The 15,950-nt window shown below is 39.8% G+C and overlaps 1 protein-coding gene across 11 annotated transcripts in view; it reads left to right on the top strand.

Annotated features, from left to right (window-relative positions):
• The window catches only part of INO80C (INO80 complex subunit C), a 40,898-nt gene extending 30,246 nt beyond the window's left edge, over positions 1–10,652 (top strand). For 8 of the 11 annotated variants that reach the window (XM_043508600.1, XM_043508602.1, XM_038389842.2 and 5 more), the window contains 2 exons: positions 850–917; positions 5,845–8,632. In XM_043508600.1, coding sequence (XP_043364535.1) covers positions 850–917; positions 5,845–5,976 — 200 coding nt within the window. In that variant the 3' untranslated portion in view covers positions 5,977–8,632. Of the gene's footprint in view, positions 1–849; positions 918–5,844; positions 8,633–9,796 lie in introns of those variants that run through there. The other 3 variants (XM_043508603.1, XR_006279155.1, XM_043508606.1) reach the window with 3 other exon arrangements.
• Positions 10,653–15,950: the final 5,298 nt, after the last annotated feature.

Below are 15,950 nucleotides of genomic sequence, written 5' to 3'. Positions count from 1 at the left end.
CAGCTGCCTATGGCATTAATATCTTTTGAATTATTGCCTTATAGTGCACATGACGATTAAAGGATCTGATCTGCTAATTGGAATCCTTCATCCATAAAATCTGAATCGGATTGCATGTAGGAGGAAAGAAGCTAGCCATGTACAAGATATTTTTGTGCATATCAGTACTTTGTCAAGTTAGGTTGTTGTTTTTTAACTATTGAAACATACCAAGTTGTGTCTGAATAAATGTTTGCATATAAGAGCAATGCTATTACTGTCCAAGGGACACCAAAAAAATAGCAATTTCATTTAAGTATTCAGACAATTTTCTAGGTCATTGGCCAGGCTTAAAGTGGCACATGCTTAAGATTTATCTGATTTAAAAGATTACTTTGCTTTTCTGGATTACAGTCTTTCAGAGCTTCAGTCTTGAGCAATGTTTGGTGGTCTTAACGTACAGCAAGCATAGTGACTATTCTTGCAGATATAGTATCTCTGACTGTAGAGGAAATATTGTCATTAAGACTTACATGAACCATTGTGTTTGTAATGCAGTACGAATAGCTCTCTTGCATTTTTCTTTCTTTGGGGCCAATCCTGCTCACCTTACCCCTGTCAGTAAGGCAAGCAGGATGAGGGCCTAGTGTACAAAGAAAGCAAGCTAAATGCTTTCAGTTAATTCTGTTTCATGTCTCTTTGCTCACTGTTGCTAGACAATAGAAATTTCATTTAGGAAAACATTGTTTTTCAACAACTGTTTATCTTTCCAAGTGTTATTTTTATTTAAAACAAACACCACAAGAGTGACCCTGAAAAGATAGAATGCAGAAGTTAATGTCTTCCTTTCTCTCTTTGACATACTTTTAGACTTTAATATCGAAGCTCCTCCTTCCTTTAAACCAGCCAAGAAATACTCTGATATTTCAGGACTTCCTGTAAGTATTTTTTTTAAAACTTGTCTAAATTGGCATCTCATTTCTCACAACACAAAATAAAGATTCATAGATTCGTAGATATTAAGGTCAGAAGGGACCATTATGATCATCTAGTCTGACCTCCCGCACAACGCAGGCCCAGAATCTCACCCACCCACTCCTGCCTCTCACCTGTGTCTGAGCTAGTGAAGTCCTCAAATCGGGTTTAAAGACTTCAAAGAGGAGAGAATCTTCCAGCATGTGGCCTGTGCCCCATGCTATAGAGGAAGGCGAAAAACCTCCAGGACCTCTTCCAATCTGCCCTGGAGGAAAATTCCTTCCTGAACACAAATATGGCGATCAGCTAAACCCTGAGCATATGGGCAAGATTCACCAGTCAGATACCCAGGAAAGAATTCTATGAGTAACTCAGATCCCCACCCCATCTAACATCCTATCACAGGCCATTGGGCCTATTTACCATGAATATTTAAAGATCAATTAATGCCAAAATCATGTTATCCATCATACATCTCCTCCATAAACTTATTGAGTTTAATCTTAAAGCCAGATAGATCTTTTGCCCCCACTGCTTCCTTGGAAGCTATTCCGAAACGTCACTCCTCTGATGTTTAGAACCTTTGTCCTAATTCAGTCTAAATTTCCCAGTGACCAGTTTATAACCATTTGTTCTTGTGCCACATTGGTACTGAGCTTAAATAATTCCTCTCCTCTCCAGTATTTATCCCTCTGATATAAATTCTCCGTCGCACTGAGCATAGTTAATGCAGTTGAATGCTGTCCTGAGAACTGGATTTACTTTGGTCTCTGCTATAGATTTCCTATGTGATATTAGTCAAGTCACTTAAACTATATTTTTAATAACTGTGTGGTTCCTCAGTTTCTGGGTGCCCAAACTTTAAACATGTCGGTTCTGATTTGCAGAAGTGCTGAGCTGAGTGCAGAAAAACTGCAACTGAAGTCAATAGAAGTTTTGCTTTGGAACATGGAAAGGCCATATAATGCTAAATACACCGCCGGAAAAAAAAAATCAGGTCCTGGCTATCTTCAAACTGGAAACCCAAAACTGATGGACACTTTTGACCTAAATCTCTGCCTCAGTTTCCCATCCCTAAAAGCTAGGATAGTAATACTTCTCCTACCTCACAGGATGTTGATGAACATAATTCATTGTTTCTGAATCACTCAGATACTGTAGTGATGAGTGTCCATGAAGACTGCATGGGGAAATTAATAATTTTGTGTTCAGAACAGGGTTAGAGTAGTGTGCAGTAAACAAGTTGGAGGGCCACACATCGAACAATGAGGAGAAAACAAAGCATTGAATAGTTGCTCATTAAGTGAGCGCCATCCATTCTGGGCACTGAATGCTGCAGGAATGCCGAGATAAAAATAGAATGTGATCATGTAATTAAAGATTGTATCATAATGCATCCACACAAGGGAGTTGGAATTAAGCTTGTACAAAAACATTAATTCAAGCATTTCCTAACTTTTGAGAGCTTTACTTTGGAACCTTAATTTTCTTTTAACATTGTTTTTTTGATTTAATATATAAAGGCAGTTTGTGGATGGTATCAGAGGTGACAATATGTCTCCCATAGGATCCTTCATCTCTGAGTGATACCTGCCACTTGGATCTCAACTGGCAACTCCTAAATCTAGAGGGTCAATCAGACCACTGATTCAAACACATGCCTTTCTCCCTGGTCATTTGGGACATAACTCACCCACCCAATAAAACCACTCCCTTCCAGCCAGTTTGTGTTTTTTAACTAGAATATTATCTATATTATGGTAGCACCCAGAATCCCCAAGGAAGGATCAGGGTTCAGTTGTACTAAGTGCCACATAAACAAGTAATCCAGAAGTCTGTCATTCTATAGGAAAGACAGGGTGCAACAGGTGGATGAAATAGACAAATGGGGGTGGTTTGGGAGGGTGAGGTAACAATAATACAAATATTTTTTAGCAGAAAAACAGAGGATGCAACTAGAATCTTCATCCCCTCTATCTTTTTCTCATCCCCTCGCCTTATAATGGCTTTGCAGGTGTAAACAGCACCCCTAATTGTGTTTACTTGGGTTCCAGTAACATTTCTGGCCTAGCACAGGGAAGGAGCTTAATTGCATAAGCCTTTTCCACTTCCACCTCCCAAAGCAGCTCTATAATTCCCTTCCGCACTGGCCTAGGGCCTCTTCGGAATTGGTCAGTTAGTGAGCACATGGATTAGAGAGGCTACTATTTCCCACTGCTACCTAAAGATGTGTCAGAGTTTGGCTCTTAATTAGCCAGAGGAGACCAAATTTACGCTTGGGAAGCCGGTAGGTTTCTACTAACTTCAGCAGTCTCTTCCCTTTTTTTTTTTCCCCATCCTGCACTGTCGATGAGCTATGTAAATGTAACTACTCTAGTATGATCTAGATAATCTTTCTCTGACGACTGCATTCCGCACTGTTTTTTTTCTTTTGGCTCTTTCAATTTTTCATCTTCTGAATACATCTTGGGACAAATTTCGTATTTTGCTTATGGCTGGAAGGTTTCTCTTGACTGATAAAAAAAATATCCTGTTTAACAATCTTTCTTGTTAAGATAGGAGACTGTGTCCTTTAAATTGCTGAGTCGGAATTGGTTCATAAGAAGCACGACATTTATTCTTAAAATCACTTCCTAATGGGAAGATGCAATACGTAAGGGAATATTTTAGAAGTCTAGTCCAAAAAAATGTCCCCCTGTTCTCTATGAGAAATCTGATAGCATTTGTATGAGAACATTTCCTGTGAGGAGTGTAGGATTCCCCAAGAAATGCTATGTACAATAAATTCTTTAGCATTACTCATGCAAGGAAGTATTAAATGGTCTGTCTTATTAAAATGAGGAGTGCATTAAAACACTCCCATCAGTACATCAGCAGTTATGTTAAATACCACAACTGAATTCTGTTGATTGTCTCTTTCCGTGTGGTAACAGATGGAATTATATCCCTTAATGGTCTAATAAGGCAGCCTGTTTATAGTTTTAATGCAGCATATTCTAAAAGTTCAAAATAATTGTATTTATGGATTGCATTTGCATTTTTAGACACTTAAGCTCTTCTGTTCAAATTTAGACGGTAGGCCTTTGGTCATATTAACATAGAACAAAGTAATTTAATCTAACAGAAAAAGTTACGCAAATGCTTGAATTTCTGCCTTTTCTGAAAACCTATCAGCTTTGGTGCTATAGAAACAGACTAAGATAATTAATACATCAAAACATGATAAAATCTGGCCTTTGACTTAGTTTACAAAAGGTGAAGGGATTTTTCCTTGTAAAATTGCATTGCTCTGCTTTTTATCTGGTTTAATTATTGCAGAAATATTTGAAAAAGTTTTAATCATCAGATTGCTTCCAACAGAATTTATCTGAAAAATCACTAGATGGTAATTACATCTATATAGTAACGTCTTGACCTCCAGTATGAAGTGTAAGACTGGTAGAGGATCCTCTCAGGGTCACAATTTTTTAACAAACATTTAATGACATGCAATAAATAAGTAGATACAATTTTAGATGAAAAACTTACTGCTATTGTCCATTAAAAATCAACCTGTTTGCTTAGATTTTCTTACACACCTTGAGCCAAACTCATAGAATTTTGGTGTACAAATATATACCCAGGTTAACTCTGTTGACTACATCAGGGATGATATTGGCCCTTCATTAAGTCCTACATTTGCTATTTTCTGAAAACTAAAATATTTTCCAAGTTAATGTTTTGTGGCGTTGTAAAAAAAATAAAATGCTATATGGCAATAGTCCTCAATATACTCTGCTACATAACGCTTACCAGCCGTGGCAGTTGACTACCCAGTAGCCACGTTTTGAGTTTTCGCTTTAGAGTTCCCTCCAAATTTTCCTTCCCACCACAGAACTGGCAGGGGATTCAACACTACATCCTGAATCTGGGGAGACCTACAGAGCCTGTGCTCTTCTGCAGTGCTTCCTGTCCCCTGGCTCCTTTGGTAGTGTGCTTCTTAAGGAAAGCAAGCTTCCAATGCCTCAGCCTTCCATCATCCCAGATCTCTTGTCAGGGAGAGCAAGGAAGGAAGGTCTCAGATCACTGGCAGGTACAACATAAGATAATACGATCAGGGTCAATAGTTATTTCATATGGGTCTAGGGTGGAGAGAATAATAAAACGGAGATTAGCTTTTCTCCTGGTTCTACCCAATGTGCTGAGCCTGATAGCTAACATATGCTCAAGCTCTCTGGGGCAACAGGGAGGGAAGGATGATGGGGTGGAGCTGGAACTCACCTAGGAAGCCCTAATCCAAACATAGCAGAAGTGAAAGATACAAGACCAATGTTAGTTGTGTCACTGAAAGCAGAAATCTGTAGTAATGCAAACACTGAGGTCAAGTTTCTTATCAGTGCAGCCACAGAACCAAAAGCTTTTTCTTTAAAAAAAAAAAAAAAAAAGTCAAAGAAAACTAAACCTACAAACAATCCGACAAAAGCAGAGAAATCAAGCCAAAGCTATCAGACCACCCATAATTCAGCCTCTTCGTTGGTAATTTATTGGCAACAACCCCATTCTTTGGAGAAATACTTTGTAAAGGACTGTGCCAGACACACAGTTGCTAGAGTGATGTTAGAGAGCTGTGTTAGGGGTTTTTTTCTGCTGTGTAGATTTGTATGCGAAGCTGTTTTAGCCCTCTTATGTTTAATGCATTTTTGATGTAAAAGCTTTTTCAGGGAACTGTTTAGTTCTCGTAAAAGTTTTGACATGTGAGGGAAGAAAGAGGAAACTACTTTTTGTCACATGGTAACATATTATAATTTCTCGGTTGTTACACACATATTATGGACTCAAGAAACGTTTTGTGTTGACATTTTTACTAAGATTTCTCTCTGAATGGTATCTCTGTCATTGTTTCTTTTCCAGGCAAATTATACAGATCCACAGAGCAAGCTGAGATTCAGTAGCATTGAAGAATTTGCTTACATTCGGATGCTTCCTTCAGACGTTGTTACAGGTTACCTGGCATTAAGAAAAGCAACGAGTATAGTCCCCTAAGATTTGCAAAATGCTTTTGAGCAACCAGCCAGGGATTGGGATAACATTAAGTGTTTTAATAAAACTCTGGTTGAGGCGGGTGGGGGAGTTTCTTACAAATTAATATTCATATTTATGTCTGAAAGCGACTGGTATTGAAATGTGTATTCAAAAGAATATTTAGTTTTAATTTTGATACCTCTGCATATTTGTTAGCGTGCTGACTCTTAAGAAACCTGTTGTAGTCAACAAAAGATCCTGAATGTTTAGCGTGCAGTCCTGGCCCTATTGAAATCAGTCTGAGTTTTGCCATTTACTTCAATGGGGCCAGGATTTCACCCTTGCTATTGTTAAATGCACTGATATTTATCTCAGAGTGATCTGACCCCAGGAGTAGTGACCAAGAACTCCCGAGTTCTAAACCTGCCTTGCATATGGAGAAGTCGCAACCTCTTTGCTTCAGTTTGCCCCCTCTGTAAAATACTTTTCTGAATACTGTTGTGAGGATTAGTTAATGTCTATTAAGCTTATTGAAAATGAAGGTGGCTATACAAGTGCTAATATTTATATTAGAAACTTGATTATCCTAATATGGGCCAGGGCGCTGGGTGGGGAAACAGATACTGAATAACTTGGGATATTTTAGCTTTCAGATAATCAAGAGAATTGTCAATGTAATACACACAAACTATGATACAAGACTCAATCGTAATGAATAAGGAAAAGAGGGGTGAATTAAGGTTGTACAAATGCTGGCATTTCCTTAACTTTTGAGTACTTGACTATGCAACCCTAATGTTTTTTCATGTAGTTTTTTATATGAAATTTCCTAGGTTTTTTAAAAAGCAAACAAACAGAAATTCCATCATTAGCATCATAGAAACACCCCCATGGTTCATCAACAGGGTTGGAATCTTCAGATTCGCCACACTGACCTCTGTTGCATGAACTAGTGGAGTAATGATAGCAATAGTAGGTTGGCATCTTCTCTGTGGACCAACACTAGAAGGGTATTGGATGCTTTACCAACTGGTTTCACAGATATTTGTTCACAGGAGAGGAATAATGAGTCAGGAATCTTGGCTTCTAGTCCAGGTTTTAGAGGGGAGTGTGATCTAGTGGGCACAGCCTGTTCTGCCCATTCCTCCTCCTGAAGCATGATCCCCTCTGCCTTATCCCCTCCAACCTGACTCTGTCCTATTTCTCTTCTCTGGCTCCCTGGCCCAGCCTCCTGGCCCCACAAGTCCTTGTCTCACCCTTTTGGGCATCCAGTCCCGGTCTCTCTCTTCCCCTTACGTCTCTTTGCTCAGTTATTCCCAGTACCCCACCTTACTCTCAGCTCCTTGTCTTGTCTACGTGCCCAGTGAGTCCCAGTTCCCTCTCTCCTGGCTCCTCAGCCAGTCATTCTTTCCCCAGCCCTGGCTTCCAGTGCATCATCCACACACATCCCATCCAACGCATGCTCCCAGTCCCAGTCTCCCTCTCCAAGCTACTTGGCTAGTCTGTGTCTCCCCTGCCTCTGGCTCCCTCTCCCAGTTTCCCCCTGCACCCAGTCTTGTCAGCTCCGTCTCCTCCTTCTCACTGCACCACTGGTTCTTAGTCCCATAGTCTTTTATTGAATTTTAATAACCAGGTTAGGGAGGAATGGAATCATTGTGGTCTTGTGGAATGAGCCTGGGCTCATAGTAGCAGGTCTGTTATAATCAGAGCTCTGCCACTGACTCACTATGTTACCTTGAGCAAATCGCTTCATTTCTGTCTGTTTCCTTATTTGTGAGATGGGGCTAATGGTACTTAGGAGTCTAATCTCCCATTAATGAATGTCTATACTGTGTTTCTCACACAGTCCTGTGGAAGTGCTAATTATGATCATAGATTTTTCTCTACTGCAGGGATGTATACACAGAGTACTGTCAACATTGGCTTACTTCCAAGCCCTAAACAGGAAGGTTAATTAATGGAAAATTTCAAATTTATAGGATGTAGCTGGGATTTAATGCCCATTTTTAAAATGATCCAATACTTAAAACTGTCAATTAAAAAATTTGATGTGCTTACAACAGGTCCCTCAAATCTTGGATATAGGATAATGCCATGAATAATCCCAGAACAGAAAATAAAAAGACAGTATATCTCGCTTGATGCCAGAAAACATCAAGGCCACATTCCCTTTGCGTATGTGTTTTAAAAGGGATGTTTTCTCCTTACTTTATGTACTGAAGAGTGTTTAAGATAAGCTTAATTTTGATATGAAAAGAAATCTTGTAGTATTACTGTAAGATAAATATTGCTTTGACAAGGCAGACAGTTGCTCAGAAAGTTGGATTTCAGCACAGGTTATTGGCTCCCACAAACACATTTAAAATTCTTTTGGTACAAATCCTCATAGGAACACTTTGAGTCCACTTCCTCCCCCCCTTTTTTTGTTGTTGTTGCCATGTTGGTCTCAGGCTATGAGAGAGACAAGCTGGGTGAGGTAATATATTTTATTGGACCAAATTCTGTTGGTGGAGCTATTGAGCTTCCCAGAACCCTTTAAAGTCCCTAGCTCGAGGGCTATTGGGGCATAACTGTAGGGGATCATACAATGTCAATGTGTAACCAAATTTGTTACAAAGTTTCTACTGTACAGCATATATTTATGTATATGCATTAAATATCACATTTGAAATCCTGAGTGTGTCATACTGAATGAGATCATAATTATTAGGCATATAAGGTTCAGAGGTCTGTATTTTTAAAAAACACTATTTGGTGGCCCATCTCTTAGTGACTGTTAGGGTCCCTTTTTCTTCTCCCCTCTTCCTTGTTAGCTATTGCTTCTCTTTTTTCTCATCCCACGTGGCTCACGTACACTCATTAAGCTGTGGAGTAGTCATGCTAGGAAGTGAAAAGAAGCAATTTACTTGGGACATTTAATATTAAACTGAACAAAGTCCCAGTTTGCTATGTGGAATAATCAAAATATACTTGAATTGGTAGAAAATGAACTATAGCTCTTTTCCAACATCTGATTGTCATTCACTCAATCTTTGAGTGTAAGTGTATGGACCTGCTACTGTTGTCATTGGTTTCAGTGAGAGCAGGATTATCTTGTAATACGTACAAGTTGAACAAACCAAGAGCTAATAGATGCTATTGAGAAGTGGTTTTAAAATATGTTTTGGGGCAACTTAAGGAGAAGTGAAGACTGAAAAGAACATATTACCGTTTAAAGGAAATTTATAAGGTTATGAACTAGAAAGGAAGACATTTTGAAATGGCAAATTTTTTTTGTGGGGAAGCACTTTATTCAGAGAATGGATTGACTATTAATGCATCCCCATGTGCTGCATTGTCTGCTCATGATCTTGGAAGGGGTTAACTATCACTATCTAAGTTGTCACCCATTGATATAAACCACAATATTATAGTCTCAATGTATTCGTTAATAAGCTCGTATATTCATGAACGATTTATCAGCCATTTATAGTACTCCATTTACCCCTACATAATTATTCCTCTATAAGGACCTTGAGTGCTCAGCACCTCAAGTCCCATGAATTTTAGGGTGTCCAACAGCTTGCAGGACTGGGCCCCTGTGAGTGGGGAATTTGATTCAACTTTCTTCTTGAAGGGGGAGGGTGGTTCCCTTAATTCAACAACCCCAAAGAGGACCAGGACTTCTGAACCTAAACTCAAAGATCTCAGATCATCCACTAATGGCCTAGTCCCTATACCTCCATTCTGCCAAGTGTCCATGCATTGTTGTCCTAGAAGTACCTTTGGGATGTGGTTCCACCTGCAGAGTTTATTATAATCTTTGATTGTAGTAACTCATGTCGTTTTTTTTACACCTTAGGGCCCTGTTGAAGGGTACCATGGAAAGCAGTCACCCTGAGAGCCCAATTGTTTCCTCAGTCTCCCATCCAGGAATCTGCATCCTCATGGAGCTCCCACATAAGAGTATTCACAGAATCTACAAAAAGCAGGGGAACATGGTGGGGAACTGCCTTTTTCTCCAGGTCTGCAAAGGGGAATATTTGCATTCCTCGCTGTTAAAGAATGATGAACAAGTAGGCCACAACAAGTTTCATAAATATTCTGTGGAGATAAATACTCAAACCTCACATGAAATGAATTATTAGTAAAGTGAAGATAGTTTAACGTGAGAATTTATGAACTGGTTTCAAGGCTTCTTAGAATCTGTAACTTTTTTTTTTTTGTGTGGGTTACAGACTAGCATGTAATTTTCCTTTGACACATGGTGGGAAGGGGAAAAGTTCACAGATTTGATAATCAGATTCTGAAAAGATCACATGTAAAGCCCTTTTTAAAGAGAGCCAGCCAAGTAATATCTGTGTTACTGCAGAACACTTCAATCACACAGAAAAAAATGATGATCCCATAAATACTAGAAGAACTCAAAATGCCTGCTTATTTTTTCGTTTTAGCCCATGTGTTCTGATTACAACCACTTTTCTTTGCCTGCTGAAAGGCGGCTGGAATGTAATACATTTTCTTGTAAGAAAAGCATTTGTTTAAGTCCACTTGGCATCTTCATGTATTGCCTGACTTGGTTTTCTATTATCTGAGGAGCTTAACAAATCCAGTAGTTTCAGATGACTACACTATTGTAAATCGGAGTCTACAGAATGCAATAGGAGTAATCTCTTGAGATACCTAATAATAACAACTAATAAACTGTGTTTAAAGTACTGTAAGTATTGCTTGTATAATTGAATAAGGTTTATGACCTATGAGATCACAGGTTTTAAGTACAGAAAATCACTTTCCCTGCTGCTGTAGCCTAAAAAACAATAAGTACTACATATAAATTGTAATATTAGTGGACTAGACAATACGATTTTTATATTTTAAACTTACTATTGCCAGCATCGCACCTCTGGGGTCGATTTTTCTCTCAGTTACTTGACTGCAGGGACTAAGTTATTTGACAGTAGTTTAACAGAATAGGATCTGGTCTGGGGAATTTCAAAAGTCTTCCTCATTGTATTATACCTGGGACTCACTGGTATCCTTTACTTTGCACAAAATTCCACAAAGTGAAAGGAATGAAAAACCTCTCTCTCTCTCACCAATGCAGACTACCTGTACCACACAAATGCATGTGAGACAGACCATTTTTTCCATGTAAAAAGTTCTACTTGAATATGAAACACTTTTTTTAAAAAATTAAACAAGGGGGAACAATCCTCTAGTGCACAGATTTGCAACCACAGAAAGGATTATCAGCATTACAGTGAAGAATGTTGTTTCACAGTAGAAATGTTGGGCCAAATTAGTTTGGCATACGTGTGTCCAACTCCCCTGATTTCAGTGAAATCTCATACACTTATGCAAGCAGTGGATATGGCCAGCTCTCCCTTTAAGTTCTTACAGTAATTGGGTAACATACACTGGCAGCCATATTCTCTGCCAACCCTGGACGATTACTCCAAGAGATTAAATTCCTTTGATAGTGTGGTTACTTTTAAATTTATTAAGCGGCAATGTAGACCAGGCCTAAGTTGACGTAAATTATGTCGCTCGTGGGTGTGTGAGGAAAAAAAAAAAATCACTCCCTGAGCAACATAGCTTACATCAACTAAGGCGGTGTCTACACCATGCTATTTTTTCTGGGAGATGTTTTCCCACCAGCTTAGTTTTTGCCTCTCAAGGAGGTGGAGTATTGAAATCAATGGGAGAGTGCTCTGCCATTGACTTATTGCATCTTCACCAGACCCACTAAATTGATGCCACTGCTTCGATCACAGCAGCCCCGATTTAGCGTGCCAGCGTGGACAACCCTTACTGTTCCAGCTCCATCAAAATAACAGTGATTAGCATAGAGAAGGCTCCATTTGACACCTGCCATTTAAATGCCATGCACCTTATCTAAGGACCACTGAAGACAATGGAAAATCTGTCATTAATTTATGCGGTTTTGGATCATCATGGCCCATGTCATCCAACTATATTCAGAACAGGTCTGCACAATACTGGGTTTGAAACAACAATGGCTACAAGACACCTGTATCCACTAGGGCTCCCACTGTTACCACCAGTGTTGGAGCTGAACTGGTGGTAGCAAAAAAGGAAATTTTAAGGGAAAAAAATGCTAGTGTAGACAAGGCCATAAACTGTGTCTTCGGAATCAGAGTAGCAGCGTGTTAGTCTGTATTGCAAAAAGAAAAGGAGTACTTGTGGCACCTTAGAGACTAACAAATTGTTAGTTATTTAACAAATTGTTTACAATAACTAACAATTTGTTAGTCTCTAAGGTGCCACAGGTACTCCTTTTCTTTGTCTTCGGAACGGAGACCTAATCTCTCCCTAGCTAAAGCTGTGTTTAGTTTGCTGTTATCAACCCAGTTTTGTCATTTCCCCATCAACTTTTCCAAAACAGGCTACAAATGTCACACACATTATTATTTTTAAGTTTGAGATAAACTGGACAAGTCATCGTCAAAGATGAGGACTTAAAACTCCCAGGTTTAAAATACATTTTTTCAAAATGTGTTTTTTTGTCTCAGGAAGAACAGTAATATGGGTATCCTTAAAGACCCACACACCGATTGGTCAAATATCGCCTCAGAGTTAGAGAAGGAATTTCTTGACACCTTAAAAATTGTTAAGACAGTGCTGTGTCGCCAGGAGAACTTCTCCCAAAGACGTAGCTACTGCTTCTCAGGGAGGTGAATCAACTACACCAATGGGAAAAGCTCTTCCCTAAGTGCTGCATAGGTGCAGCTACAGCGTTTTCAGTGAAGACCAACCCATAGAGTGACAGGTTTAGCTTTGAAATTCTTTTTTTTGGCAGAGTCATTTAAAATGGAGCTTTAAGGCCCTTTGAGCTAGATTAACAAAGGAATTTAAGCATGGTGATACTCAGCGTTGCCTCACCTAATTTGTAGGCACCTAGGTGTCGCTATACAATGCATGGGAAGAGAGGTTCCTAAGAAATGGCTTCACAAATGCCAGAGCACTGCGCAGCTCCCACTGAAGCTAGCCAATGGAAGATGCCGAGGCAAGGGAGGCATCCTAAACCCTGCCTCCCTCAGGGAGTTCACTGCCTAAGTCTGGGCTGGAGAGAGGTGCCTCCATCTGCTTGGAATTCTCCGCTGCAAAACCACCTTTGGCACCTATGCCATGTTTGCAAGGAGAACCTTTAGCCGAGTGGATAGGGGTACTCAGCTAGGTTGTGGGAGATTCCTGGTTAAAGTCTCCCCCTCCACCTGATAGGGAGAAGGATCTGCACAGAGATTTACCACCACACAGGTGAGTGCACTACCAGTGGGCTTTGGGATATGCTGATGTGGGGCTCCTTCAGACTCACCTGTGGAAGCTGTTCCACTGTGGATAAATTGTGAAAGAATCATTGAGACAGCGCAAGCCATGACAATGACTGCTGTAGCCTGGTGGTTAGAACACTCACCTAGGAGGTGGGAGACCCAGGGTGCAATCCCATGGCTCCAATGACTTTAATTGGTTTATCCACAGTGGAACAGCTCCAACAGGAGAGACTGATGGAGCTGCACTGCAGAACAGTCCATAGCCCAGTAGTTAGGGCACTCATTTGAGAGATGGCAGATCCTTGTTCAACTCCCTTCTCCCTCTTAGGTGGAAGTGGAACTTGAATCAGGGGTCTCCCACATCCCAGGTGAACACCCTAACCCACTGGGCTAAAGTTACCAGGGAAATTCTCCTCCTCCTCCTCTCTCTCCATTCAAACATTTTATGTGAGCTCACCTATAGGTGCCTGATCTGATAAACGACCTCAGATCTCACCTCCTGGATCAGGGCCCACAGGTAAGTTAGTCAGAGGAGCACCTGTCATCCCCCCATTCGTGCAGCACACTGGAGCTAAGGCATGCAGATGCCTAGAATGAAGCTACAGTGCACAGGGAACTTTACTGCAAAAACATAGGCATCAAGTGAGTTTAAGTGCCTACAGGATTCGGCAGCGACTGAGCAGTGGTTTTTCCAAGTGGGGTCTGATTCTGGGATTTAGTTGCCTGAAATGGCATTTAGGCACCTGAATCCTTTTGTGAACCTAGCCCTTTAAAATACCATATAAAAACCACAACTGCAACTCTATCTATAAATACAAATAAAAGTTTAATAGGTAAAATCTAGCAGATCAATCATGATTAATTTGCCAAATATAGAGTTTAACAATGCTAAGAACAGATAAGAGCTATTCTATAGGCCAGACTATTAAAGTAAAACTCTACAGGTGACTTGCAGATGCTTCATTGACTTACTGATCCAGATATTGGGTTGGGGAGACAGATCTGATATTTTTACAAGTTTTGTGAGATTTTGAAAAATCCAGACATCTGCATTTTAATCTCTGGAAATTCCTGAGATCAGCAAGACTATTGTCTGCAATATTTAACCACAAGTTAGACCCACCTCTTAGAAAGTATATAAGTCTTATGATTGCAGAAAAAGAATTCCTTTACACATAATGATGGGGTTGTGCTTTAAAACATTTATCTTCAAATGAGAGGTTAAGTTCATGATAATTCATGGGTTTTGCTATAAGTGAGTTACTGTATGTGTCCTACTCTGACTAATTTAGATAAGTACAGCTTTCACCTTCTTTCATTGTCTGGTATATTTATATTGCAGCTGTGGGTGTCATACTATTGATAAAACAACTGATAAAACAGCACTGCTGCAATAAATTGATAAAATCAAGCAATAAAAACAGCATCACTGAAATAGCTTCACACAGTTATGTCATCTGTTGTCAACAAATCTCCTACATAAATAACGCCTACAAACTACAGGCCTGATCCCAAGTGGAGGTGAGCACGTGCAACTCCCACAGACTTCACGATACAGCCTGAGCCTGCGGTACTTAAACAAATTGCATTAACTACGCAAGAGGTCTGCCGGACTTTAGTCAAACAAAAAAAAGTTGGAAAGAGAAATCAGATTTTTGTCCACCTGTGAGGAAAATTCTGAATGCGTCCATGGTTTTGTCTCAGGATTTATGTGACTTTCTGCTGTGAAATGCGACTCCTAAATAACCTTCAATGCCATATATACAATTCTAGGGAAAACAGGATCAATGATAAAATCCTATCTGGTACACATCATTAAGAAAATATACATACCTCTGTGGCATTGTGCAGATATGCTTACTTGGGCAGTGAGCCACATGGCTCATTAGATAAAACACGGCTGGTGGGTTGAGAAGACCGAGGTCCACTGATAGCTCTGTTATTTTATTTAGGCTGAGACCTTGGGCTTGATTCTTAGGGAGTGATTCACTGGGGATTTAGTCCTGCACCATTAAATCAAGGGGCATTTTCCCCCTTGTCCCTTCCATGTTTCAATTTGCCCCTATAAAACGGGGTAATGATATTTTTACCCAGCTTTGTAAACCATGAAGAGCCTCTGATGAAAAGTGCTAAGTATTATTAAATGACTCCACCCATTCTAGGTTCTGCTCCTAGAATCTCATTTTAAAAAGCTATTATAATAGTTTGTCATTTGAAAAGAAAAAAGGGACAATTTTTACAAAGGGCTGTTCCAGTTCTGTCTGGAGATGATGCACTCCATGTTATATTTCATCATGTCATGACACACCATGTTCCACCCAGCCTTGCATGTGACACAATAGAAACTGCTCTAGGACTAAATCTTGCAAACTCACTTGCATTTTTGACTTCCTTTAGGCCACTCGTGAATGCTGATGACTATATACATGAATAAGACTCCCTGGGCAGCATCAGGACTGCTCCTAGGAGCTGATCTCACCCCTACAGATGTCAAAGGGTATTTTGCCATTGATTCCAAAAAAGGGCAGGCACAAGCCTATAGATGCAACATACAGCAATGACAGCTATTATTCACACACAGTATTGTGACTAGAGATGGATTTAGATCAAAATCCCAGGTCTCAACACACCTGAGCTTTGGAGGTATTTGCAATCCAAGTTTTATAAATATCACCTAGCTTTATGCTGATCCTAACCAAAACTTTGTTTCCAAATGCTCTC

This window comes from Dermochelys coriacea, chromosome 2 (assembly GCF_009764565.3).
Source record: "Dermochelys coriacea isolate rDerCor1 chromosome 2, rDerCor1.pri.v4, whole genome shotgun sequence".
Lineage (NCBI taxonomy): Eukaryota > Metazoa > Chordata > Testudines > Dermochelyidae > Dermochelys > Dermochelys coriacea.
Note: the sequence above shows the minus strand (reverse complement) of the source record. Positions and strands in the feature narration are given on the sequence as shown.